The sequence below is a fragment of the Melanerpes formicivorus genome, unplaced genomic scaffold (assembly GCF_026170545.1).
Source record: "Melanerpes formicivorus ecotype bairdi unplaced genomic scaffold, bMelFor1.0.p_v2 SCAF_7, whole genome shotgun sequence".
In the NCBI taxonomy this organism is placed as follows: Eukaryota; Metazoa; Chordata; class Aves; order Piciformes; family Picidae; genus Melanerpes; species Melanerpes formicivorus.
Window position 1 is genome coordinate 21,115,086 of NW_027142359.1, and position 24,478 is coordinate 21,139,563.

At 44.9% G+C, this 24,478-nt stretch overlaps 2 protein-coding genes across 6 annotated transcripts in view; one reads left to right on the forward strand and one right to left on the reverse strand.

Annotated features, from left to right (window-relative positions):
• The window catches only part of SWT1 (SWT1 RNA endoribonuclease homolog), a 39,158-nt gene extending 38,429 nt beyond the window's left edge, over positions 1–729 (reverse strand). For 3 of the 5 annotated variants that reach the window (XM_068141316.1, XM_068141315.1, XM_068141314.1), the window contains exon 1: positions 377–727. The gene's annotated coding sequence lies outside the window, so the exon portion shown is untranslated. Of the gene's footprint in view, positions 1–376 lie in introns of all 5 variants that reach the window. The other 2 variants (XM_068141317.1, XM_068141318.1) reach the window with 2 other exon arrangements.
• On the forward strand, positions 685–24,046 carry TRMT1L (tRNA methyltransferase 1 like). Its single transcript, XM_068141324.1, has 16 exons — positions 685–959; positions 3,680–3,826; positions 5,292–5,402; positions 6,615–6,728; positions 8,101–8,165; positions 9,369–9,498; positions 10,500–10,623; positions 11,488–11,567; positions 12,716–12,962; positions 13,905–14,117; positions 15,735–15,925; positions 17,792–17,870; positions 19,003–19,169; positions 20,696–20,752; positions 21,320–21,446; positions 21,914–24,046. The coding sequence occupies exons 1-16, from the start codon at positions 836–838 to the stop codon at positions 22,155–22,157; spliced, it is 2,220 nt and encodes a 739-aa protein (XP_067997425.1). The 5' UTR covers positions 685–835; the 3' UTR covers positions 22,158–24,046.
• The last annotated feature ends 432 nt before the right edge of the window (positions 24,047–24,478 follow it).

A 24,478-nucleotide genomic window follows, 5' to 3' on the forward strand; every position in this document is an offset into this window, starting at 1 on the left:
GATGAATTTCCAGAGCACAGGTCAACTATCCAAACAGATAAGCCCCAGAAGGAGCTCATCCTTAACACAGGAAAAACAAGTAAACACACAGCTCTAAGACAACCTTCGATATGAGTGGATTGAAACGGGTGAAGGACAAGCTGCCGCTCCGTCACCACCAAAGGGACAGCAGCCTCTTTAGCCCTAAACCCAGGAGTGAGAAAAAGGCAAACACAGAGTGACCCTCCGGAGCCCCTCAGAGAACAGGCCGGCCGGCCTCCCCCACCGCACCCGGCAGCTGCCATCATGCCCCTTCCCTTCCCTTCCCCTCCCTCCTTCGGCTTCCCCTCCCCAGCAGCAGGGCACTCCGCCTCACACCCAGCCAACTCGAACGTACCCTCCAGACGAAGCCAAGGAGGGCAGCAGCTCCGAGCCCCGTCGCGCCAGGCGGTCCTGGCAGAGAAACCTCAGGGGTACCTCAGGCGCGGGCCCGCTCCCGGGCCAGGCACTTCCCTGTCAAGCACAACTTCCCCAGTCGCTGGCCTCCGGGAACGGCGGCTGCCCCGGCTCGGCTCGGCTCGGCCCGGCCCCTTCCCGCCGCGGGGTGCGCTGGGCAAGGCCAGGCCCCGCGGTTCAGGAGCCGGAGGCCCAAGGGGCGCTGGGAACTGTAGGCAGAGCGGGCCCGCCTCCTCTCCCGACGTACGTGCCGGGCCGCAGCGCCGAGCCTGCCGCCCACCTCCCGCCTCTCTTCCTCCCTCAGCGCCGCCCCATCCCGAAGAGGCGTGTGGGTGTATCAGCGTGTGCCCCTGCTTCAACTCGCCTGCATTCACCCGCCGCAGGACTGTGCCTGGAGGAGATGGCAGCGGAGGAGGCTGCGGAGGCCGCGCTGGCGCAGCTGTCTGCTGAGCAGAGGCAGCCAGGGCGGGAGAACGATGAGGAGGAGAATCCCGAAGGCGGCAACGGCGAGACTGCAGCTCTTAGTGAGGGCCGGGCTCGGGGGGACTGTGAGCAGGCGGGCGCTGTGGTCTGCAGGGTGGGAACCGGGTCCTCGTCAGCCTCTGAGCCGGCTCTTCCGTCCCGTTCTGAGGGCCCGGCGCCGCCTCAGCGTGCTTAGTTGGTACTGAGGGCGGGAGCTGGGTGCTCCGTCCCGTCCTGAGGGCTGCAGCACGGCCCCGGCGTGCTAAGGAGGCGCTGAGGGCGGGCAGGCGCCATGCGGACGCGCGGGAAGGAGAGGCCCTTTGACAGAACCCCGGGGACGTTTGAATTTACGGCCGGGCGGCTTAGAGTGGCTTTCATGTGTGCTCCTTTCTTGCCCCCGCCTGCGCCGTAAGACCCCAGCGCGGTGAGGAAGGGCCGGGTTTCCCCTTTTGCCGACTTGGTGCGGAGCGGAGCCGGCGGCAGGGCTGCACGTGCTCCCTGAGGCGGCCCGGCCCAGGGGCTGAGCCTCGGCGGGGATGGGCTCGGTGCCTCGGGCGGCTTAGGGAGCGGGAGCTCGCGTCGCCTTTTTCCCCTGTTAACGCTAGAGAGACTTCTGCTGTGATAATTTCGAACGGCCGTGCACGGGCTGGGCCTGCCGGGGGCGGGCAGGGGCTGCGGGGGGCGCCTTGTGCCTCAGCCCCACGCTTTTTCTCCTCGGCATTTTCTGCCAAATGGCTTTAAACTGGTTGTGCCAGTTTTCCAGCCGTGCCATTGATGCCAGTCATTTGCTACTGCAGGTGTACGGTTGAACCCAACTGATGAGTCTAATTAAAAGAAAAAAAAAAAAAGGGGGGGGGGGGGGGGGAGGGGACCGACGGACGGACATCATTTTGGACCTTGGAAGTGTTATTAAGTTTGTACATGATCAGCGAGTGATTCCTGATGGAATTTAAAATTTCCTACAATCTTGCTTTGCTGGCAGCCGGTTTTTCTGAATCGTGTAGTATGAAAGTTTGTTTCTCATAGATGTGTGCACACTCTTTTTTTTTAACCATTCTAATATGTAGACTTGCTGTGAAGATGCAGACAGCCCAGGTCTGGTGGATTTTGGTCACTAGTGTGCTCTCGCTATCATGTTTTTGTAACAGTTTAACAAGTTTTGCTCATAGCATGTGGAGTCATTATCAATCGTTGCTCTGTATTCACCTTTACCGTGGGGATTTCTCACCGAAGATCATTTAACTTCCTCATTTTCTTTGTCTTTCTAATAATGAAATGTGTACAAACTTACTAGACATCTTGCAACTTTTTAGATGAGAAGTAGGCAGGAAATAGGACTGGCTGAGGTGAGTTGTCTGCTTAAAAATACATCTGTGAGAAATAAGGCAACATTCTCTGAGTAGCAATGTTGGTCTCCATATATTATTAAGGCAGGTAGAATAATTTTGCTCAGTGCTTCTGTCTTTTTAAACAATTTCTGAAATCTGTGTTTTGAGATATTCCTTCCATTTCCTCTTTCTGTTATTTTTTAATAATAGCACAAAAAATCTTTATCCAACTCGGACATTAGAGCCAAACAAAACAACAACAACAAAAAGGAATTGTAAGAAATATATAATCCAGCCCTTATTCTCCCTTTAGGAGCAACCAGCAGTAGATGGTGTTCTGGAGGAAAGATTTAGGTTGCTTGAAAAATCACTATCAGGTATTGGTGAAAGTGATTTTTAATATCAGTTTGTAAAAGTGTGCAACACGGCAAGGTTCACTATTGTTTACTACATGGAGGAAGCATACAAAGGAAAATAGAGTTAGAATTGGGCTAAAATGATCCGCAGGGGAGATTTGGGATGGAAAGGGTAAGGAAGACACCCCTGCTGAGTCACAGGTTCAGGATGGAGCCCTTTGTCTCTACTTTACGAGAGAGGAGTGCAGCTGGATCCTGATTTCATCAGAATGGTTTGAGGGGGAAAGGACCTTAAAGAGACTAATTTAAACCCCCTGCCATAAGCAGGGACACCTCCTACTACGTCAGGTTGCTCAAGTCCCCATCTAACCTGTCTTTGAACACTTCCAAGGTTGGAAGTGTCAGACTTTGTCAAGGGCTCATCTTCGAAGGAACTGGCTGCTGGGATTTTGTTGGTATTGATTCAGCATACTGTTGTGGGCGCTAAAGAACCTGAAGGGAGGAGCAAGCAAGTATTTATTAAGGCTATCACAATGAATAGTAAGATAAGATTGATTTCTAGCAGTACTTTCTAGCATCTTAAGTCTGAAATTCTTCTGTCTGCCCAATTCCATTCAATTGCAGATGTTGGTATCACCAGCACTTAAAGCTCATCACAGTCCCTGATAGCAAATTCCTTCCTAACTGGCCTCTTTTTGTCAGGTTATCCATCACAAAGAGTTCTAAACTTCTGTCTCCAGATTTTCTTAGATAGTATTGTGAGCATTTGCACTTGCTCCTTGCATGCTGTGTCTTGCTAACATTGCATTTTGCAACACGCTAGTGGGTAAGTGTTATTTTGTTAACTTTAGACATCTGATGGTGCAGATAAGTCGTTTTATCTGTCCAGGATGGCATTATTGTACAGTGGTTTCCAAGGATCAGCAAGTATTAATTTGTTACTACAGTCCAAGATACTCTTGATACATTTCTTTTGTCCTCTTTAACACTTGTAGTCCTTTTTGCATGTTAGAAGCACCAAAATAATGGAAACAAATGAAAATATTTGTGTGATTCAGTTATATCAACAACACTTAATGTTTTTGTTTGATTTTTAAGATGGTGTGGTTGTCTCTGAAAAAGTGGGAAACAACAACCTGGATGTGAAAGAGCCAGAACTGGAAACTGAGGAAAAAGGAACAAGGGAAGAACCCACAAAGGAATCTGATAGCAACATTCTGGATGTTTCATCTGATTATCCAAGAGGTTTGATAATAAACTTCAAGAATATTTGTGTTGTATAACTTGTAACCCTAGGTTTAAAACCCAGCTTGAGCACACTGATCAATCGCTATCTTTGTTTCAAGTAACAAAATCCTGAAGACTAATCTTGTGAAAATGTGATAAAGGCTTAAAATGGGTACAGAGTCAGTGTTACTGTAAGCTGGGATATTCTGTGTGCTGAAACCAATAGAGCTGATTTATTGAGAGTGACAGGGCCCTTTCCCAGGCTGCCTGGAGACATTGTGGTGTCTTCTTCTCTGGAGAGATTCCAAACCTGCCTGAACATTGTGATCCTGGGGACCCTGCTGTGAGTGACCCTGATTTAGCAGGGGGCTTGGACTGTTCCAGCCCCCACCACTGTGGTAATGGTTCCAATAAGCAGTGTGAGCGATCTGGCAGTGTAGGCCTAGAGCCTGACATGGTGGTAGGCCGTGTCCAGCATGAGTGTGGAAGTGGCTAGTAGTGTAGCAGAATAGTGCTGTGCCTGCACCGTGTAACCAAAGCAGGACACTGGTAGCTATAAACACAGAGAGTTATCTGGGAATAACAGGACGCACACATGCATCAACAATCTCGTGTGTTATTAGTAGTTCAACCAGTAATCCATAGTAGTACAGTGTGTGGTCACTCGTGAGGGGCCAATGAAGCCATGCCAGCAATGCCCCCTGAGTTTATATAAGTTGTAAAGTTTTTCTCAATATGCACTTCTTCTACGCACTTCTTACTAGCCTGTCAGCTCTACTGTCTGCTCTGTACTATGCTTGCATTATAATAGAACAACGCTGAAGCAATAAAGGAACAATACTAGATCACATTGATCAGCTGGATTGATTCCGATCTCCGTCGTCCATTCATCATTCTGTGTGATTCTAGTATTGGATAAGCTTATTCTCTTGTTTTTACCAAGTACTCTGCCTTTCTCACTGGTTAAGTTAAAAAATCAGAAGGTAAATTGAAAGGTTAATCAGTCTCCCAAGGGGAAGAAGAAAGGTCGTAGAATGTAACATATCCTGACTGTATGGTGAATGATTGTTACTTCCAATTGGTCCATGTCTCACTGGTGTTTTGAGTTTTGCTAGAGCGTTCCTAGGATGTTTTTATACTGCCTTGGGCATGATTTGCACTCACTAGCAATGCTGAGCAGTAAAATGGATTGTGATTTGCAGCTTTTCAACCTTCAACCGAAGGTCTTTGCAATGTAAGAAGTTTGTGTCAGTATTAGAAATCAAGTAGAAATCTGTGGAAACAAATGGATTTTAAAGAGCCATTCTGGGGTCTAATTTTGTAGTCATTCCGACCATGAAAGTTATAGGATAGAAACAAGTATCTGGATTGGTACTATAGTAATTCTCTTACAGTGTTAGACTTGACATGAGGCACAGAAAAATGGCAATTTACTCATTATTATATGAAGAATGTTTAACTTCTGGATATCACTGCTTTTCAGAGAAGCATATTTCAATTCAAAGAGATTTTGCCGAGCTAGAGAAACTAGCTAATCTGAAAGAAGGGGAATTTACCACAGCAGCACCCCAGAGCACAGACCTCCAGGTTACAGGTATTTACTTTTTCTTTTGTCATTTTTGTAACACACTTCATATGTTTATATCATTTCATTAAAAAAACAGCTTTCTGATTCATTCCTGTGCTTAGGGAATATTTTACTTCCTCCAGTAAATTTAAGGCCTTAATAATTCCTTTCTGTCTTTCTCCTCTGAGCTGAAGCATTTTTCACGTTGCAGCATGTGTGGACCAACAAAATGTCAATTCCAGTTATACATCAGAAGCTTCATCTCATTTATTTTACTTCAAGTGCCACAGTTATATGGAAGCTGATTGTTGTCTTTGCAACATTTAAATATCCATTTCAATAAAAGTATTCCGTTCTGCATACTTTTTATCCCCATTCTGTGTTATGTTCTGATCCAGATGTATATTGGAAGATGGCTTTAAGCCTGCAAAGTGTTTTTAATGGAACTTTGTAGTTTGATGGCATGCATGTATTTTATGCTGGAAGTGACAATTGAAACAAATTATTCACAGATGGCGAAAAAATTATTAGGATCCAGGGTTCTTGAGCCCTAATATTTTTTTCTGGGCTCCCCAGTTCAAGAGTCACAGGGAATCACTAGAGAGAGTCCAGCAAAGGCTACAAAGATGCTGAGGGAACTTGAGAATTCAGACAGGAAAGGCTAAGAGCAGCAGCTGAGGGGCAGATCTGACCAATGCTCGGGAAGAAATAAAGTGTGAGGGACAAGAGGATGGGGCCAGACTCTTGTCAGTGAAGCCCAATGGCAGGACAAGGGGCAGTGGGCACAAACTGGAACTGAGGAGGTTCCACCTGAACAGACGGAGGAACTTCTTTGCTGTGGGGGTGTTGGAGCCATGGAACAGGCTGCCCAGAGAGGTTGTGGAGTCTCCTCTTTGGAAAGATTGTAAACCCACCTGGACATTGTGATCCTGAGCACGCTGCTGTGGGTGTCCCTGCTTTAGCAGTGAGGTTGGACTGGATGATCTCAAGAGGTCCCTTCCAACCCCCACCATACTGGGGTGTTAAGAAGTTAATGATATTTAGAGTAAGAGTGGTTCTTATCTATTTGCTATGGAGTAGAAAGAGGCAATCCATCAATTTCAAGTTTGTTTGAGCCTGAAATAGAACATACCCTGGGGAATTAATCTTTAACTCCCATGGACAGAACATTAGTTCCTTCTTTCTTATATGCTTCCTTTAACAGGAGTGTTTCTCAGACTTGTTTATTTGTGTTTTCAGATGAAAAGAAGCCTTGTCCATTGTGTTCTGAGGAGAAATACAAAGCTTGCTATAGTCATAAGCTCCATCGGCACCTTCTGAATTTTCACTGGAAAGTTTCTGTTGAATTTGAAGGTAATAGCCATCATGTTTGAATAGTAAATGCTGGAAGAAATTGTGGACATGTAGGACATTATTCTCTGTTTCACCTTTTTAAATTCCCTTGCTTAAGCATTTTCTTTACCTGCTCTGAATTAGAACCATATTTTGTCCTAAGGAATATTGACCTGAGATGTAAGTTGCAGATATAAAACCCTAATGGAACTGCATTCTTGTAGATGCCAAAATAGTTACAGTTCTGCATCTTCTCATTTGAAAAAAAAACCTGCTTCTCATATCAAGAAAGTGACTACAAAAAATATATCATGTATATAATTAGAATTGTTTTACTAGTAGTTTTGACTCTATTGTTAATCATACACACCTGCAAGGTAATTTTTGGCTTATCGTAACAAGTCCATGATTTGCAGAACTGTGTAAAGTATTTATTTAGTGTCATTCTGTAGAAGCCACAGGGGTTTTAGAAAAGCAGTGTGATCTGCTTGTAAGAGGCATTAAAATCCCCACGGGAAGATTGAGAAGGAAAAGCAGAGACTGAGCAGGATGTGTATTTTAAAGAGCTGTGTGAGCCTTGTATTGAAAATGAATCTTCTTAATGCTTCTAAATACCTAAAGAGTAGGGGGCACAAGGATGGGATCAGTTGTTTTTTTTCAGTGGTGCCCAGTGACAGGACGAGGGGCAGGAAGCCCAGATTGGAACCCAGGGGGTTCCACGTGGAAAGCAGGAAAATTTGCTGTGAAGCTGCTGTAGTCCTGGAGCAGGCTGCTCAGAGAGGTTGTGGAGTCTCCTCCTCTGGAGAGATTCCAGACCTAGCTGGACATGGTGGTCCTGGACAACCTGCTGTGGGTGCCTCTGCTTTGGCAGACAGGTTGGATTGGATGATTTTGGGATGTCACTTCCAATCCCCACCATGCTGGGATTCTGGGATTCTCTATGGCTCTCCAGGAAATAAAATGATTAGAGGATGGACAAGATTAAAGTTAAACTAAAAGTGCTCTGACTGGAGATTTGCAGGCACTGGCAGGTATCTTTCCGATTTTTTTTCTTGAAATTGTGGAGTATGCCTTTTATAGGAGACTTCAGCCAAATCTTTTAGCAAGGTAAGAGTAATATTCATAAGTACTTTGGGAGGTTACAGACTGGATAAGCTAGTGAAGACTCAATGAAGCTCTGTAGGATGAGAGCAGGCATTAAAATGAATTCCTGTATGAAATTTTTGTCCATTTTAACATTGGAAATTTGTAATTAGCTGATAAATTTCCTTGGGCAGAGGGTGAATGTACTAAATAATAGGTGATATTCTCTTACTGCTGTCTTATGGCAGTATTTGGGATTCTGAAATGAGACCATCCATGTTGTTTACTTCCTGAACTGTATCTTTTCCAGGATACAGAATGTGCATCTGTTACTTGCCCTGTCATCCAGTAAAACCAAACCTCATTGGAGACCAGGTAAAAATGATGAAGCACAGTAATATTTACCCTACAGAGTGGGGGAAATGGGTGATTTAGGGGAACTGTTGTCACCTGCTTAGTCACAAAATACATCTTGCTCTCCAGTGTATGATACCAAAAGCTTACCAGCCCACTATATGAGTATTGGTATAAGCCTCAGGTAGTCGAATGTAGTTGTATCTCTGTTTTGGTCAGCATGTGCCTAGATCATGTCAAACACTGTCACAGCTTGGAGTAAATGACAGGTTTGTGTGGAGGGCATGAAGGCTTTGTTGGGCCAGGCAATGAGCACTGCTTAGCTCCTTTCCCTCTGTGCTGCGTATGTGCGGTACGCATTGCTGCAGGCTTGGGGAGGAGAGGCTGGAAAGCTGCCCAGTAAAAAGCTCTTGGGGTGTTGGTCAGCAGCCAGCTGAACATGAGCCCCTGAGTGTCCAGATGGCTTAGACAACCAACAGCCAGCAGGCCTGGATCTGAAATAGTGTGACCAGCAGGACCAGGGCAGTGATTATCTTGCTTGTACTAGGTGCTGGTGAGGCCACATCTTTAATCCTGGGGTCAGTTTTGAGTTCCTCACTCCAAGGAGGACATTGAGGTCCTGATATGTGTCCAGAGCAACAAAGATGGTGAAGGGTCTGGAAAACAAGTCTTGTGAGCAGCAGCTCAGAAGAAAAGGAGGCTAAGGGGTGAGCTTCCCTGAAAGGAGGTGGGAGCCAGATGGGGCTTGGTCTCCTCTCTCCACGTGTCACAGGACAAGAGGAAAGGGCCTGAAAGTTGTGCCAGAATAGGTTTAGAGTGGACATTAGGAAGAATTTTTTTCCCCAAAAGGGTTGTCCTGTCCTGGAACAGGCAGTGGAGTCCCCATCCCTGGAGGGGACTGAAAAGCTGTGTAGATATGTTGCTGAGGGATATGGTTTAATCGTGACCCGTGTGAGTTTAGTGCTGGGTTAATGGTTGGACTTGATGATCTTAAAGGTCTCTTCCAACAAATCAATTGTAGGATTGGCAGAGCAGCTGGCTGTGGTAGTACTTCTGTGCTGGTTCCTGGAGCGAGATTATTTATAGTCTCTGTCTGTAGGTTCAAAATATTTTGTATGTGCTGGAGGTAACAGACTGATGACTTCTTCCTGTGCCTGTCTGCAGTTATAGTTACATTTTCACCATGTTTGTTTATCCTGAAACTACAAATGTTGTATTTTTCAGACATTTTCAAAGATGGGAGCCCATTACCATTGTATCATCTGCTCAGCAACTATCACACGAAGAACTGACATGATCAGTCATATTAATCGTCATGTGAATAAAGGAGAAACTGAGTCAAGGTTTATTACAGGTAGGTTCTTGCTTATAGAAAACACTGGATCTTTTGTACTCCATAGCATATGCAAGAACTGTGATGTGTAGGTGAGAGACGAGAAAAATTCTGAAACAGAAGTAGCTCATCTAGGGAGAAATCTGTCCTTAATATCATAGGAATGACATCAAAGATGATCATAGGACTGCAGCATCTCTCCTATGAAGATAGGCTGAGAGAGTTGGGGCTGTTCAGCCTGGAGGAGAGAAGGCTGGAGGGAGACCTTATAGCTACATTACAACATCTGAACAGGACCTAGAGGAAGGCTAGGAAAGGAGTGTGACAGGGCTGAGGGGCAATGGTTTCAAACTGGAGCATGCCCAGCACTTGCTACAGATCTAGACTTCTCACAACCTCTGACAATTAGACCTTGTCTCTGGCTTTGTTGATACAACCTTTGGCTACAAGATCTTCCCAGCATCCCAGGAGTAGCTGGGCTGGGTTGTGAAATTTCCAAGTTGCCAAGTCCTAAAACATCCCCCATCCATGCTGTGTCTTGGCCACATAAGCAAACAAAATGTACATCCTCCTCCCCTGCTCTTGCCAGCTAAAGGATAAGATGCTGCTTACTCTGCATTCCTGTCTGAGGCTGGTATAAGATAAGCACACTGTCCTGCATTCCTGTTACAAGGCAACATGGGTACTTTTCCCAAAACATGGGAAACAAATGTGCTGAGACTCAGGCTCAGGGGCTTGCTTTCTGAAATGTGAATGCATACACTGGAGCCCCAAAGAAGGAAATCTGATGTTTTATGGGAAGAGAATTCTGTTAGAGCTTGACCTTTATCTGTCACTCTGAGAACTAGAAGATAAATTGTGGCCTGCTTTTATCCATCTCGCATACCTATTAACTGATCCATGTGCTAGCTGGACTACAGCATAACCCAGACTTCTTGCTACATTTTCAACTTAATTTATCAAATATCTGCTGATCATTTCAATTCTCACTGACTGATTCCTTCCCCTACAATTTCTTTTAGTTCCTGCTCCCAAGAATTCTCATCAAGTGCTGAAAGAATCAGCCACAGACGTACGAGTTCTTCCTAACTACTCCACACCCCAGAAAACAGATTCCTATTTTAATCCTAAAATGAAACTCAACAGGTAAGAAGAGAAAAGGGAGTGGGAGGATGCAGCAGAGGGGTGATGAGTTTGTAGTGGAAAATACTCATTTTGAAAAGCAAGCCCTACAAAACCTTGGTTTAGAGGACAGGAGAAATTATCTTCCATCAGGAAACCCTTCTTCACAAATAATATTTAAACCTCAAAGCACTATATGGGAAATATTGTCATTACTGAAGGAACTAAGTGGTTTTCTGTGATGAGCAGTTAATAGAAAAGAACAGCATTTGAAGGGAGTGCACTTGAAAACTAACCTCACTGTGCACAGTTAGGGTGTTTCTCTGTGCATGCATAGTCACTGCTCTTTCTCCTCTAACTGAAGAGCAGCTTGCCCATAATGTACATTTTTCATGTTCCAGGCCTTTTTCCTTTGGAATTCAGATTCTTTCAAGGATCTTCTTACTCTGAAGGAAGAAATACTGTCTTTTTTAAAGGGAAATCATAAATGGTGGCTGTACCATCACTGAGAACTGTGACTGTTGACACCCAGTGCACGGGACTGTGCTTCAGGCTGTGTTGTCCCCTTGGGTCTTTAGTGCCGTCAATATTTGATGTTTAAACCTAGCTCACACATCTGTGAAAGCTAAGGCAGGCCTCCAAGCAAGGCCACTGCAACTAAGGGTATGGCCATGTCTGAAAGAACAAGGCCTGTTCCTCCAGACTGGGCATTTTATTGTTCTGCAGTAATTTCTAGTGTCTTTAAATAGCCATTAGCAGGGCAGGATCACATTGTTCATTTCTTAATGCTACCCACTTTTTCCATTATTAGAGTAATTAGCAAGTAATGAGAAGGAGAGATAAGTATTTTCTCAGCATACTTAACCATGATCATTCTTTATCTTCAAGGCAATTGATCTTCTCTGCCCTGGCCGTCCTAGCTAAGGAACGTACACCCATAGAATGCTTGGATGCTTTTGGTGCTACTGGTAATTTCTTTAATCTTTTGGCTAATATCCATGGGTATGAAGCTGCAGAAATCAATTTTAATACACACTAAGGGCACACATTAAAAATTAATGTGAGCTCCAAAATAATTTTCTTCCTTAGTGAGACAGTAATGAACTTCCTCCACACCAAAAAAAACTCGTGCATCAAGAGCCTGGTATTAGGCCTTTTAAAACCAATATTAAGTCAAAGTTGAGTGCTCTCCTTAAAATCAGTTGCCTTAATGTTGCTGAAATGGCAACTTGTGTCCAAGGTGTGACTCTGGATGTGAAATTTGGCAGTGAAATCTAGCCATAGTTTAGAAATGGTGATGAATCCAAGCTTCTTTATCAAAATCATCATTAATTGATTGCAGAAATTCTGAATGTAAAGTAAATGTAAAGTAGTTACCATCTGGAACAAAAAGCTGAGGAGATCTGGATTGCTGCCTCATAATCACCAGCTACTGCAAACTTAAGGTGATAATGGGGAACTGTAGTAACTGCTTAGCATTTTGCATAAAAACTTGATAATGAATTTACCACCATTCAGAACCTGGACAGAATTCACAAGTGCAACCTGTCCTTTGATTCTAAATGCAAGCATAGACTTTTCCATGAACCTCAGCAATAAGCACTTGGAGTCAACCTAAAAATCTTGACAGCAAACATTCACAGAATGCTAGCTTGGTGGGGATGGAAGGGACCTCTGGAGATCATGGAGTCCAACCCCGCTGCAGGGTCACCCACAGGAGGTGTCCAGGTGGGTTTGGAATCCCTCCAGAGAATGAAACTCCACAAACTCTCTGGGCAGCCTTCTCCAGGGCTCCAGCACCCTCACAGCAAAGAATTTTTTTCCCTCCTGTTCAGTGGAACCTCCTGGGTTCCAGTTGCACCCATCCACCCCTTGTCCTTTCCCTGAGCACCACTGACAAGACTCTTACGTGGCTCCATCCTCTTGCCCCTGCCATGTACCCCAGTGTCTCTGTGCTGAGGCAGAAGGTCACCAGCACTTTTGCAGGAAGGTGACAACATTTGGATCATGCACATTAGAGGCATTTAGAGAAGGATTAATTTTTTCATGCCAAGTTCGGCAACCCAGAAGCCAAGTCCTTGTTCTGTCTTGGAGTCACAGCTCTGTTTTTCTGTAGGTATCATGGGACTGCAATGGGCAAAGCATCTTCGAAGCTCTGTGAGAGTTACAATTAATGACTGCAATGAAAACTCTGTGGCAATGATTCAGGAAAACTGCCATTTAAACAAAATGAAGGTGAAGCTGAACACCAAGGAAGATGACAATGATGAAGCCATGAGAGATGGAGAAGACAACACTGACACCATTGAGGTGACAAAAATGGATGCCAACGTCATAATGCATTTGAGATCTTTTGATTTTATGTAAGTGTTGAATGTTTCTCTTAATAATTTACTGGTTTCATTACAGAATTGTTCAGGCTGGAAAAGGCTTTTCAGATCATGAATTCCAACCATTAACCTATCTCTGAGGAACCATGTCCCTCAGCACCATATTACAAATGTTTTTCATTCCTTCTGGGGTGGGGAGTCCACCACTGTCCTGAGCAGCCCATTCTAATACGTAGCCACCCTTTCAGTGAAGTTTATTTTTCTTCTAATGTCCAGCCTAAATCTACCCTGTCACAGGTCTGAGGCTGTTTTTCTTGTCACTTGTTACCAACTTCCACCTGACTACAGCCTCCTTTCAGGGAGTTGTAGAGAGCAAGAACATATCCCCTGAACAGCCCCAGTTCCCTCAGCTGCTCCTTGTAAGACTTGTGCTCCAGACTGCTCACCAGCTTCATGGCCCTTTTTTGGACCTGTTCCAGCACTTCAATGTGCTTGTTGGAGTGAGAGGCCCAAACCTGAACCCGTTACTCAAGGTGTGGCCTCACCAGTGCTGAGCACAGGAGGACATCCCTGCCCTGGTCCTGCTGGTCACACTATTGCTGAACCAGGCCAGGATGCTGTTTGCTGCTTTGGCCACGTGGGCACACTGCTGGCTCATCTTCAGCTGGGTGTTGACCAACATCCCCAGGTTCTTTTTCCACTAGGCAGTTTCCAGCCACTCCTCTCCCAGGCTTGGAGTGTTCATAGGGTTGTTGTCTCCTAAGCACAAAGACCCAGCATTTGGTCTCCTTGAACTTCGTTTCACTGGTCTCAGGCCATGGATCCAGCCTGGCCACCTCCCTCTACAGCAGGCCTCATGAACCTCATGCAGGGTAAACCCTTCCAGCCAACTCGGTCTTGTCTGCAGGTTTACTGAGGGTGGAGCTAAGCTCCTGAGCATTTATAGATACTCAGTGGTACTTCCTTGCTTTCCAGCCATTTGGACCCCTTTGGAACTACTGTGAATTACCTGGATTCTGCCTTTAGAAATGTGAGGAACCTTGGCATTGTGTCACTGACTTCCACAGACATCAGTTCTCTGTATTCGAAGGCCCAACACGTCGCCCTGCGCCACTACGGCTGTAATATCGTCAGGACAGAGTACTACAAGGAACTGGCAGCCAGGATAGTGATTGCTGCTGTTGCAAGGTACTGCTACATCAACTCAGGTGCCAGGAAAACCATCCAGAATTATTCCAGTTCCAGTATTACAGAATTATTAGGGATTTAAAAACAAAAACACACCAGAGTGCTGCTGTAATAGTTACCCATGGTCAGTTTCCAGAATTCTCTAATTCTGAAATGCAGGTTCCTTGCTAGAAAAGTAGTATTTGTTACTAAGTTTGTTCTGGTGTGGGATGAAATTGAAACTAAAAGACTGAAAATGCATGAGGTGAAAATGCATTAGTAGGGGAAGGGATTAGGATGGTGGGGAATGGTTTTGATTGAGGGGAGGTTGGTAATGGAAAAGGTAATTCCCAGACTTGCCTGTCTGCAAACTCTTTCATTCCTCTGTCAATTTTGTCATTTTAGTGCTGCACAGGACTTTGTAAATGTTAATTAAGCTGCTTGAATGGCTTTTAGCTAAGTGCTGCAGGTAGACTTGCTTCTGTAGAAGCTGGTTTTCACTTTGGATCCTTGTGCTTCAGGTTAAAAGATATGTGTGTAATTGCGAACTGCTGAAATTAGTCATTGCAGATAGATACTCTCAGTTAATTCAGTGAGTTTTACATGAAAGAGGAGGTAAAACCTGATCCTTAACTGAGGGGATAAAATCATAGAATCATTAAGGTTGGAAAAGGCCTCCAAGATCGTTGAATCCAACCAGTAACCCAGCATTGCCAGGTCACCACTAAACCATGTATCTCAGCACTACCTCTACACAGCTTCCCAGTCCCTCCAGGGATGGGGACTCCACTGCTGCCCTAGGCAGCCTGTTCTTGGGCTTGACAACCCTTTCAGAAGCTCTTCCTAAGAGCCAATCTAAACTTCCCTGGTGCAACCATTTCCTCTTATTGCTTGTCACTGGGTAGAAAAAAACAACCCCCTTCACCTCTCTCCAGCCTCCTTTCAGGGAGTTGTAGAAAGCCAGAAGGTCTCCTTTCAGCCTTCTCTTCTCCAGACTGAACAATCCCAGTTCCCTCAGTTGCTCCTCAGCAGAGCTGTTCTCCAAACCCTTCACCAGCTTTGTTGTCCTTCTCTGAGCCTGCTCCAGCACCAAAATGCCTTCCTGGTAATGAGAACCCCAAAACAGCCCAGGATTTGAGGTGTGGCTTCACCAGTGCTGAGTACAGGGTACAATCCCTTCCCCGGTCCTGCCGGCCACACTATTGCTGATCCAAGCCTGTTTGCCTTTTTAGCCAGCTGGGTGCACCCTGGCTCACACTTAGCCAGCTGTTGGCCAGGTTTTAAGAGGATGGGACATCTGCTCAGGACAGATGGGGGATGAAATAAAGTGTGTAGAAATACTGATCTCAGTATGTTTAAATGTTGCTTCTCTGTCTCCCTGCACATGCAAAGTTGCTCCCTGTAGAATATTCTTAGGTAAGGAAACCAAGAAACGCTGTGCTCAGCCTTGTAGGCACTGGACACACCCAGGCAATGAATAACCACCACTTTCTCTTCATCACTTTCTCAGATCCTTACTATCTCTTTCTAGAGCATGGATAAGCTCGATAACCTTTCAGCAGGTTCATGTGTCCGTGGCAGTGCTAGCCTGCTGATCTCAGTACAACGTGGCTTTGTGTTTCTGTTTCTCCTTCATAGAGCTGCAGCTCGCTGCAACAAAGGCATCGAAGTGTTGCTGGCCGTAGCTCTGGAGCATTTTGTTCTAGTAGTGGTCAGAGTTTTAAGGGGCCCATCCTCTGCAGATGATTCAGCACAGAAAATCAGATACCTCATCCACTGCCAGTGGTGTGAAGAGAGAACTTTTCAGAAAGAGGGCAATATGCTAGAAGGTAAATTACTTTTCTTTTGAACTTTCTACAAGGTCTCATTCCTGTATCTATGTTTTGGGCTTCTTTAGGCCCTGTTTATATTTACATCTCTTTAGTAAAGCAGTGGTTGCATTTAGTGTAATAATGAGCATACTAGATGAGGAGGCTTTCTGGTAGTAGGTTAGACTAGTTTTCTGCAGAGATTTTGCTGCAAAGGTACTGGATTTGTTTCTAGGCAGGGCATTCTCCACCTAGCTGTAGCTGTAGAAGCTGCCAAGATGCCTGATATGTCCTTGGATCTGTCCTTTCAGGGTAGGGCATGAGGAGTAGAGCTTTTGTCTGTGTAGTGGGCTGAGAGAGACGGCCTAGCTTTCTCTCCCCCACAAAGAGGAAAAAAAAACACAGCTAACTAAGCCAGAGAAGCAAAGGGATGTAGCTATATTTACAAGCAATGTGGAAAGGCAGGTTAGATATACACAATATATACAGTATTTACAATATATATACAGAAATATACAACAAGGGATAAAAAGAATACAGGAACAAAATTCCCTCCTCTGGACAGAGGAGGGTTCCCCCCCCCCCACCTCCCTTTTTTTCCCAAAAAAGGGTTAGAGAGAGAAAAAGGCAGTTATTAAGGAAAAATGAATTTTAGTAGGCCTCATGCAAACTAATTGCAGGATTAGTGCTTATCTTTATCCAAGGTCGCTCTGGCTAGGAGCTCAGAAGCAGGCAAGCTGGAAGGGAGAGGGAAAGGAACGAACTGAGAAAAAATTCCAGCTGCACTAAAACTTAAATCTGCATTCTACCAATCTACCAATGACATTCGTTTAGAATATCTGATTGTTTTCGTTATTATGCCAAAACATTCAGCCAGAGTGTCCCAGCACTGTCCCTTTCTTAAAGGCACAGTCTCAAACGGTCACAGTTTGGTTCTGCCATACAGTGGCAGCTTGGTAGGTTTTGGTGCCAGATTGCTTTTCTACAGTCGATTTCAGCTGCCTTAAAGTGCAGTGGACTAAACTGTCACTTGCCTCTCAGATGAAGTCTATTCTGCCTGGCCTTGGGCAGCATCCATAAGTGCTTGATGGGAATAGCTTGGCAGGTGTGGTTGGAAGGGTTTGCAACATTCCTGTAACTCAGATCTAACTCTTGGTGGTAGGTGGAGGTAGCCCCTAGGTTTAAACCCGGCTCTTTGTGTGCTGTCTACACGTGAATTGGCAGAGGTAGGAGGCAAACATCAATCTATGAGCCCAAGATAGTCTGAAACAAGACTTTTTCTTTTATATTCACTCAAAGATAGAGGTTGTTGGATATCCACCTACTAACTGGTGATGTCTTTGGTTGCCCTGCTCAAAGACAGGAGTGTGAGCACAGGCTGGCCTTGTTGCAAAAAAGATTTTAAATCTTAGGTAACTGGTAGGCAAAGGGTTATGGTAGAGATCTTAATTAGTAAATTCAATGTTTACTTAATGCTTTAATTCCAAGTGAGCTGAATTATGGCTTAGGAAACTTGATGGTATGTTGTGTTTTGTAAGTGCAGTTGTCTGAAAGTCTTTGTTGGTATTTATTGTTAATGTGGACTTGCAGTTATATCTGTGTAGGAAGGCTAGTAATTCCCTTCCTCTGCCAAGAAACATGGATGTGTAGCAATGCTTTAATGGTTAAGTAGTGATTTACAACTCATCAGCCACTAAATTCTCCTAAGCACTGCTTGGCAGAAGTGAGGGCAGTGTCACACTTCTGCTGATGCTTGCCTATCCAAGCACTTCCACTGAAGTCACCTGCTACTGCTCTGTGTCCTCTGTCTCCAGTGAAGCAGGCATTGCTGACTAATTCAAAATAACCAAAATTCCCTCCCTCCCTTTTTGTCTTCTTTTGTTCTAGAAAACCCCTACCAGCAGCTGCCTTGTGATTGTCACGGCAGTATGCCTGGGAAGACTGCAGTAGTTCTTGGTCCTCTCTGGTAAGTTCAGAACACAGTACACAATCAGGGAGTAATTTAAGTTGGAAGCCCTCTGGAGTTCAGCTATTCAGTCACAGAATAAAAATTAAGCGATCTGGATATTTTTTAGCACGACAAAATGGGCTATAGCAATAGGGAGGAATGCAGGGAACATTTCATGGAATAGTTTGGGTTGGAAGGGACCTTAAAAATTATCTAGTTCCAACCTCCCTGCCATGGGCAGAGACATGTCCTACTCAACCAGCTTGTTCAAGGCCCCATCCAGCCTGTCTTTGAACACTTTCAGGCTGGGAGCCCCCATAACTTCTCTGGGTAACAATGAATTAATTTGAATTTAGTGGGGTATTGGTTTTGCTTTTGTCCATAGAATTAAACTGGTTAATGCAGAATGAGAAATTGGCTTTAATTTCACATTTAGTGCAATTTACACAACATCTCCACCACATCTGTCTTTATAGTGAACATGGCGAGGCACTGGAATGGGTTGCCCAGAGAGGTCACGGATCCCCCCCTCCCTGGAGGTGTTCAAGGCCAGGCTGGATGAGGCCCTGAGTAACCTGGTCTAGTGGAAGGTGTCCATGTGACCATGCCCATGGCAGAGGGGTTGGAACTAGATGATCTTTAAGGTCCCTTCCGACCCAAACCATTCTATGAATCCTGCACAGGAGAACCTGGCTGTGTGCTCCTCTAGTTGCCAGATGTTAAACAACAGATTATATGATACTTCTGGAGACTGTTTAGTGAATCCTTATATGTGTGATGACAGTAAATAGTACACTGCTTGATAATCAAGAGTTTTCTCTTGTCAGAAACAAGAAGGAAACTTTCTGTTAGGTCTTTTAGCTGTTTCAAAGCAGTACTGAAAGCAGTTCACAATTCACAGTACCTTTGTCAGCATAGTAGGGCAAGTCAGTGGTTGAAATAAAATTAGCGTTGTTGAGATCTGGATTTTTAATGCGAGACCAATGCTAATGTCATTGGAAATGACATTTCATTAGTTCAGTGTCCCTAAGTTAAGAACACAGCCTGATGCAGCACTTTAGTATAATTGCTGATCAATTTGGGTAAGAGATCTTCTGGAGCAACTTTTTCTTTCATTAAGACATCTTGATTTTTCACTTGTATTACTTAGGTCAGGAGCCCTCTTCAACGCTGGGTTCCTCAGAAGAATGTATTTTGAGTCTGCTCAGTATGGTTTGGATGAAACTCAGTCACTTTTGAAGACCTTAGTTTGTGAAGCCGAGTGCACAACTTTAAAACATTATTCTATCCATGCTTCTTGTGAGGAGACCAAACAAGGTAAGCAAAATGGCAGACTGGTCACAAAAAAGACTGCCTTTGTGGTCATTTAGAGAGGTGCTGCTCTTGGGTAACTTAAACTAACAGCAGTGTACATGTAAGAAGGTCAAGAAAATGTCTGTTCCTTTGAATGCAGGGTGGCACTTGTTGGCTCTTGTCAGATGCTCTTTTTGGGTGCTACAGAAAGTCTTTCAGAGGCAGAGTACTGGATTTAGACATCATATGACAGGCCCTAAACCAAAGGGGAAAAAAATGCAACACTGGTTGGAGTTTAGGCCCAGAGGGCATCTAAATGCTTCACAATCACTCACTTCCCTCCACTGGGACAGGGAAGAGAAAATACAAGGACAAGGAGGGCTCACTCACAGAATGTTAGGGATTGGAAGGGACCTCAAAAGATCTAGTCCAACCCCCATGCCAGAGCAAGATCACCTATACCAGATCACACTGGAATGCATCAAGATGGGTTTTGAATATCTCCAGGGAGGGAGACTCCACACCCACCCTGGGCAGCCTGGTCCAGTGTTCTGGCCGTGAGCAAAAGGCAGACTGGAGCACTTCCCCTCCTCTTTCAATGATCTGGGTGTCCACATAGTGTTTTCTCTCCACTCCAGCTTGCCCTGCAGCTTTTTTCATCAAATCATAAGAATGGTTTTGGATGGAAGGGAAGTCCCTCCAGTCAGCATGGGCATCTGCAACTAGCAGCAGATTGCTAAGAGTCCCAAACAATGTTACCAACCAACCTGAGCAATCTGGGCCAGTGTTTTACCACCCTCAGTGTGCAACATTCTTTCCTTCTTTTGAGTCTGAATCTCCCTTTTCTAGTATCAAACCATCACCACGTGTCCTGTCACAACAGGCCCTGCTCAGAATTCTGTCCCCAGCTTTCTGATTGTCCCCTTCAAGCACTGCAGTGCCACCAAAAGGTCTTCCTGGAGCCTCCTCCAGGCTGAACAACCCCAACTCTCTCAGCCTTTCTTCATAGGGGAGGTTCCAAAAATCTGTTATTACAGAGGCACTGATTACCTTGGCCTTGGCCTGAGGTGGGTTCACTTTGGAGCTGGGGCAGCTTGTGGAAGCTTCTCATAGGAGCCACCCTATATCCCTCTCTGCCATCAAAACACTGCCAGACATAAGTTCCACACACACAGGCAGGTTACTGCCCTAAGTCAAACACCTTCCCTGGAGGGAATGTTAACAGAGTGTCTGTTCCTTGTCTGGTGTATCCCCATCCCAGCACCTGCTGTTAGGAAGAGAAGTTCCCAGCTGTCAGGCTCTGCATATCCCACAGGGACTGCAGATCTGTGCCAAGAGAAATCGCTTTCTGCACAGGACTGCTCTTCTGCTATTAAAGGGAATTGTAGTTTGAATAGTCCCTCTAAATCCAAGTTACTGAGCTAGTGAAGGTTACTCATATCTGTGCTGCTTACTATGCTTCCTTAGGCCAGAAGGTGGTATTGTTTCTTTCTGTTTGCTAGTTTACTGTCTTGAAGTAGAGCTAATTTTGCCTTTTAATTGTGTTCTAGAGGAGTGTGGCGTATATATTAAAACACCAAATACTTCTCCAGAGTCCTTGGTACACAGTAAGTAGATCATTTTGGTGTAGCTCTAGCAGTTGTGGATCCAATTCTAGTTTAAGTGATGGCTAAGCTTAGCTAGTATCTTCCAGTTCACAACACTCAGGATTTATTTTCTTCCCTGAATACTGATTTTACTTTATCTTCACCATACTCAGTGTGGAAAGCAGAATGTTAAGCACTCCCTGAAGCCTGCTTGCCTTCACTTTTTATTACTGAAAAGGGCATGCTAAATTCAGGCTAGATTTGAACGCTGCAAAATACTACCTTAGAAAACGCATACACAAAGGTGTAATTGATGTATGGCTTTCTTCAGTTTCACTGGCATTTCATTTGTGGTCTCACTGAATATTCACTGGCATTTTGTTGGTGTGTTTTCACTGGATATTTGCTGGCATTTTTTTTGTGCTCGCTGGGTGTTCAGCAGTTCCACTGGCGTTTTCTGTGCTCTAAATGTACATTCACTTATTTCACTGGCATTTTCTGTGCCTTCCCTGAATATTCAGTGGTTTCTGAATTATTATTCTGAACTGGCATTATTTTTGTGGTCTCACTGGATGTTCCCTGGTCTAGGAAAAAGGAAAAGTGACGATGTGACCCGAAACGCGAACAAGCGACAGAAAGCTGAGAACAGTGCTGAGCACCCTGCGTTTTACTACAACATCCACAGACACAGTATTAAAGGAATGAACATGCCAAAGTAAGGTTTTCATTTAGGTTCCAGTCTTACATTGCTCTAACAACTGCTCCCTATAACAGGAGAGAAGGCTCCAGGGAGACGTAGTGGCCTTCAGTACCTGGAAGGGGCTACAAGAAAGCTGGGGAGGGATTTTTTTACAAGGGTTTGTGATAGGATGAGAGGGGATGGATTGAAGCTAGAAGAGGGCAGATTTAGACTAGCAATTAGAAAGAAATTCTTTGCAGTGAGGGTGGTGAGACACTGGAACAGGTTGCCCTGGGAGGTTGTGGATGTGTGGATGCCCCTTCCCTGGAGGTGTTCAAGGCCAGGCTGGATGAGGCAACCTGGTCTAGTGGAAGGTGTCCCTGCCCCTGTTGCGGGGGCAGGGGGTGTGTGGAACTAGATGATCTCTCAAGTCCCTTCCACCCCAAATCATCCTGCAAGTCTATGAAGTCCTTTCTAAAGGGTCTTTTTTTGTTTTTTTCCAGGTTAAATAGGTTTTTGAACTATTTGTCTGAAGCTGGCTACAGAGTGAGCAGAACCCACTTTGACCCGATGGGGGTCCGCACAAATGCGCCCCTGGCACAGTTTAAGACAGTTCTGCTCAAGTACAGCACTCCCACCTCTGGAGGTGGGCAGGCGGAGGATGCTGAGGTGCTGGAGGAGGATCGATCCAGAACTGCGGCTGTTGTGTTCACAAAAGACTGCCCTCCTCACTGTGCAGCTGATTAATGCCAGTTCCTTGCTTGGTAGATCAGGAGGTGGCAGAATTGCAAACACAGCCTGTTAAGTAAGCCAGTATTTCTTTCCAGACTGGATTTTGACAGTTTGAGTTGCCTGTTCTTTTAATTTGAAAAGACCTTTTAGGATTACATAGAGCTTACCCCAGATCACAGTGTGTGTGGTCCAAGGTACTGTTACTTTGAGAGGGTCTCCAAGACAGTTACTTGGTTTTAGGCTCACATCCACCTTTGCAACAAGGCATTGTGGCTGCTCCTCAGTCTCTGTCAAAGCCTTTCTGCTGGCACAGAACCAAGGGAGTGGATGGGGTCAGAAGCCTTTACACATTTCTGATCATGAGGTTACTATGAAATGGAATATTCCTAAAATGAATCATTCCTAAAACCTGGCTGCTAACAATCTGGGGGGAGGTCATGTTAAGATGATAAAATGGCACAGGATAAAGTTTGATCTGAACTTAAGCAAGTCAGAAAGTCCTGACTCTGCACTCCTAGCTCCAGACTCCACATGTGATTTGGCATTTGGGTCAGTTTTCATCCTGCTGCCTGCAAGCAAGGACCTCACACAAGTGGGAGTGGAAAACAAAATTATTCCAGGACTGTTGCTGAAACTTCAGTTCATAAGTAAACCTTAGTGAGTTGAGTTAGTCACTCTAGGTAGTTTGTTCAGAAGTTACATTGGGTTGTGCACTGCAGAGAGGTTCAGTGACAAGACACCACAGGTTGAAGCTGTGGACGAAGTTTTCCTCTGAATTTGTCAGCAATACCTTTGTAGCTGTTGAAAAGATCTCTTCTGTCAGCTAGCAAAAACACTGCACTGGTATTGGGTTCTGGTTTCCTCAAATACATGGCAGCACTCCAGCCAAATATGCTTGACTTTGTTCTTTCTTTTGCCCAAACTTTGTTCAGATACTTCAATTCAGATGAAATACACAGGAAACAACAATCACAGCTGAACTACTTCCAGCTTTTCACAGGTGTCTAACCTGCCCCCCTAGTGTTAGGTTTATCTAGGAGCTAAATCATGTCTACCAGCACCACAGCTGTCTTTTAAGCACCTGCATGCATGGGAATTCAACCACCTCCCTGGGGAGTGTCTTCCAGTGTTTGAGAACCTTCAGTGAAGAAGTTTCTTTTAATGTCCACCCTAAACACACGGTGCAACTTGAGGCCATTTTCTCTTGTGTCACTTAGTACGTGGAAGAAGAAACCAACTCCAGCCTCCTTTCAGGGAGCTGTAGAGAGCCAGGTCTCCCCTCAGCCTCCCTGTCTCCAGCCTGAACAACCCCAGTTCCCTCAGCTGCTCCTCACAAGACTTGTTCTCCAGATTGATCAACACCCTCAGGTCATCCTCTGCTGGGCAGCTTTCCATTCTTCTTGAAGCCTGGAGCATTGCAGGGGCTTGTTCTTATTTCTCTAGCTCCAAAACCTCACAACAGAGTATTTCTTCTCTCACTGCACCATGAAAGAACATGGCTGACATGCTCCTGATGAGGCAGAGCCCAGCACTCCTGAATTAAGTTACTGCCTCTTCCACCATCATCAATCCAGGTCTGCCTTTATAATGTGTTATTTTCTGTCCTAATTAAAAAGAAACAGGAGATCATTAAATGGATACTAATTTGCACTTCAGAAGTGATACTGTAGAAAAGTAAGCTACCTCCAAAAAATTACTGCTTCCTATTCTTTTCCAGAGGTAACTTGGGCTCGAATTGGAAAGAAAAATGCAAGGAGAAAGAAAAATTGGTGTTCCCTCCTTCTAAACTATTTGTTGTTCTAAATGGAGAGGCTGATGGAAGGCTGGTAACACACTGCTCACTTCAGTGTTAATGTAACTGGGATAGACCCTGTCTCAAGTCAATTAACTGGAGCAAAAGAATGTTCCAGTTACAAATAAAAGAGGCTAGAAAGAAAGTTTGCCTGAAGGCTATTGTGGGAGGTATTTTTTATTACTCTTACAGCAACTTTTCCAAGTCAAAGCAACTCTGATCTGGGAGTTCTGCCCCTTGTCAGCATCCAGCAAAGGAGGGGCTTGACTCAGGCCTACAGGAACTCTCTTTTCTGTTAGTAGTTGTCTTAGCATTTTCATCAGGCAGGGTCAGTCCTGCAGTAATTACTCAACAGAACAGTTGTTGCTTCAAGGCTGCTTTCTGGGGACTTCTTGATTCTGTGAGGTGTGACTAGTAAGTGGTCTTCATAATGTATGGAAATACATCAATCAGCTGGAGGATAAACAGTAGAGGATGATGGGCCAATTAAGTTCTGGAACATCACCTAGGTCCCAGAAGGGATAGCACTGGCACCTGTAATGCT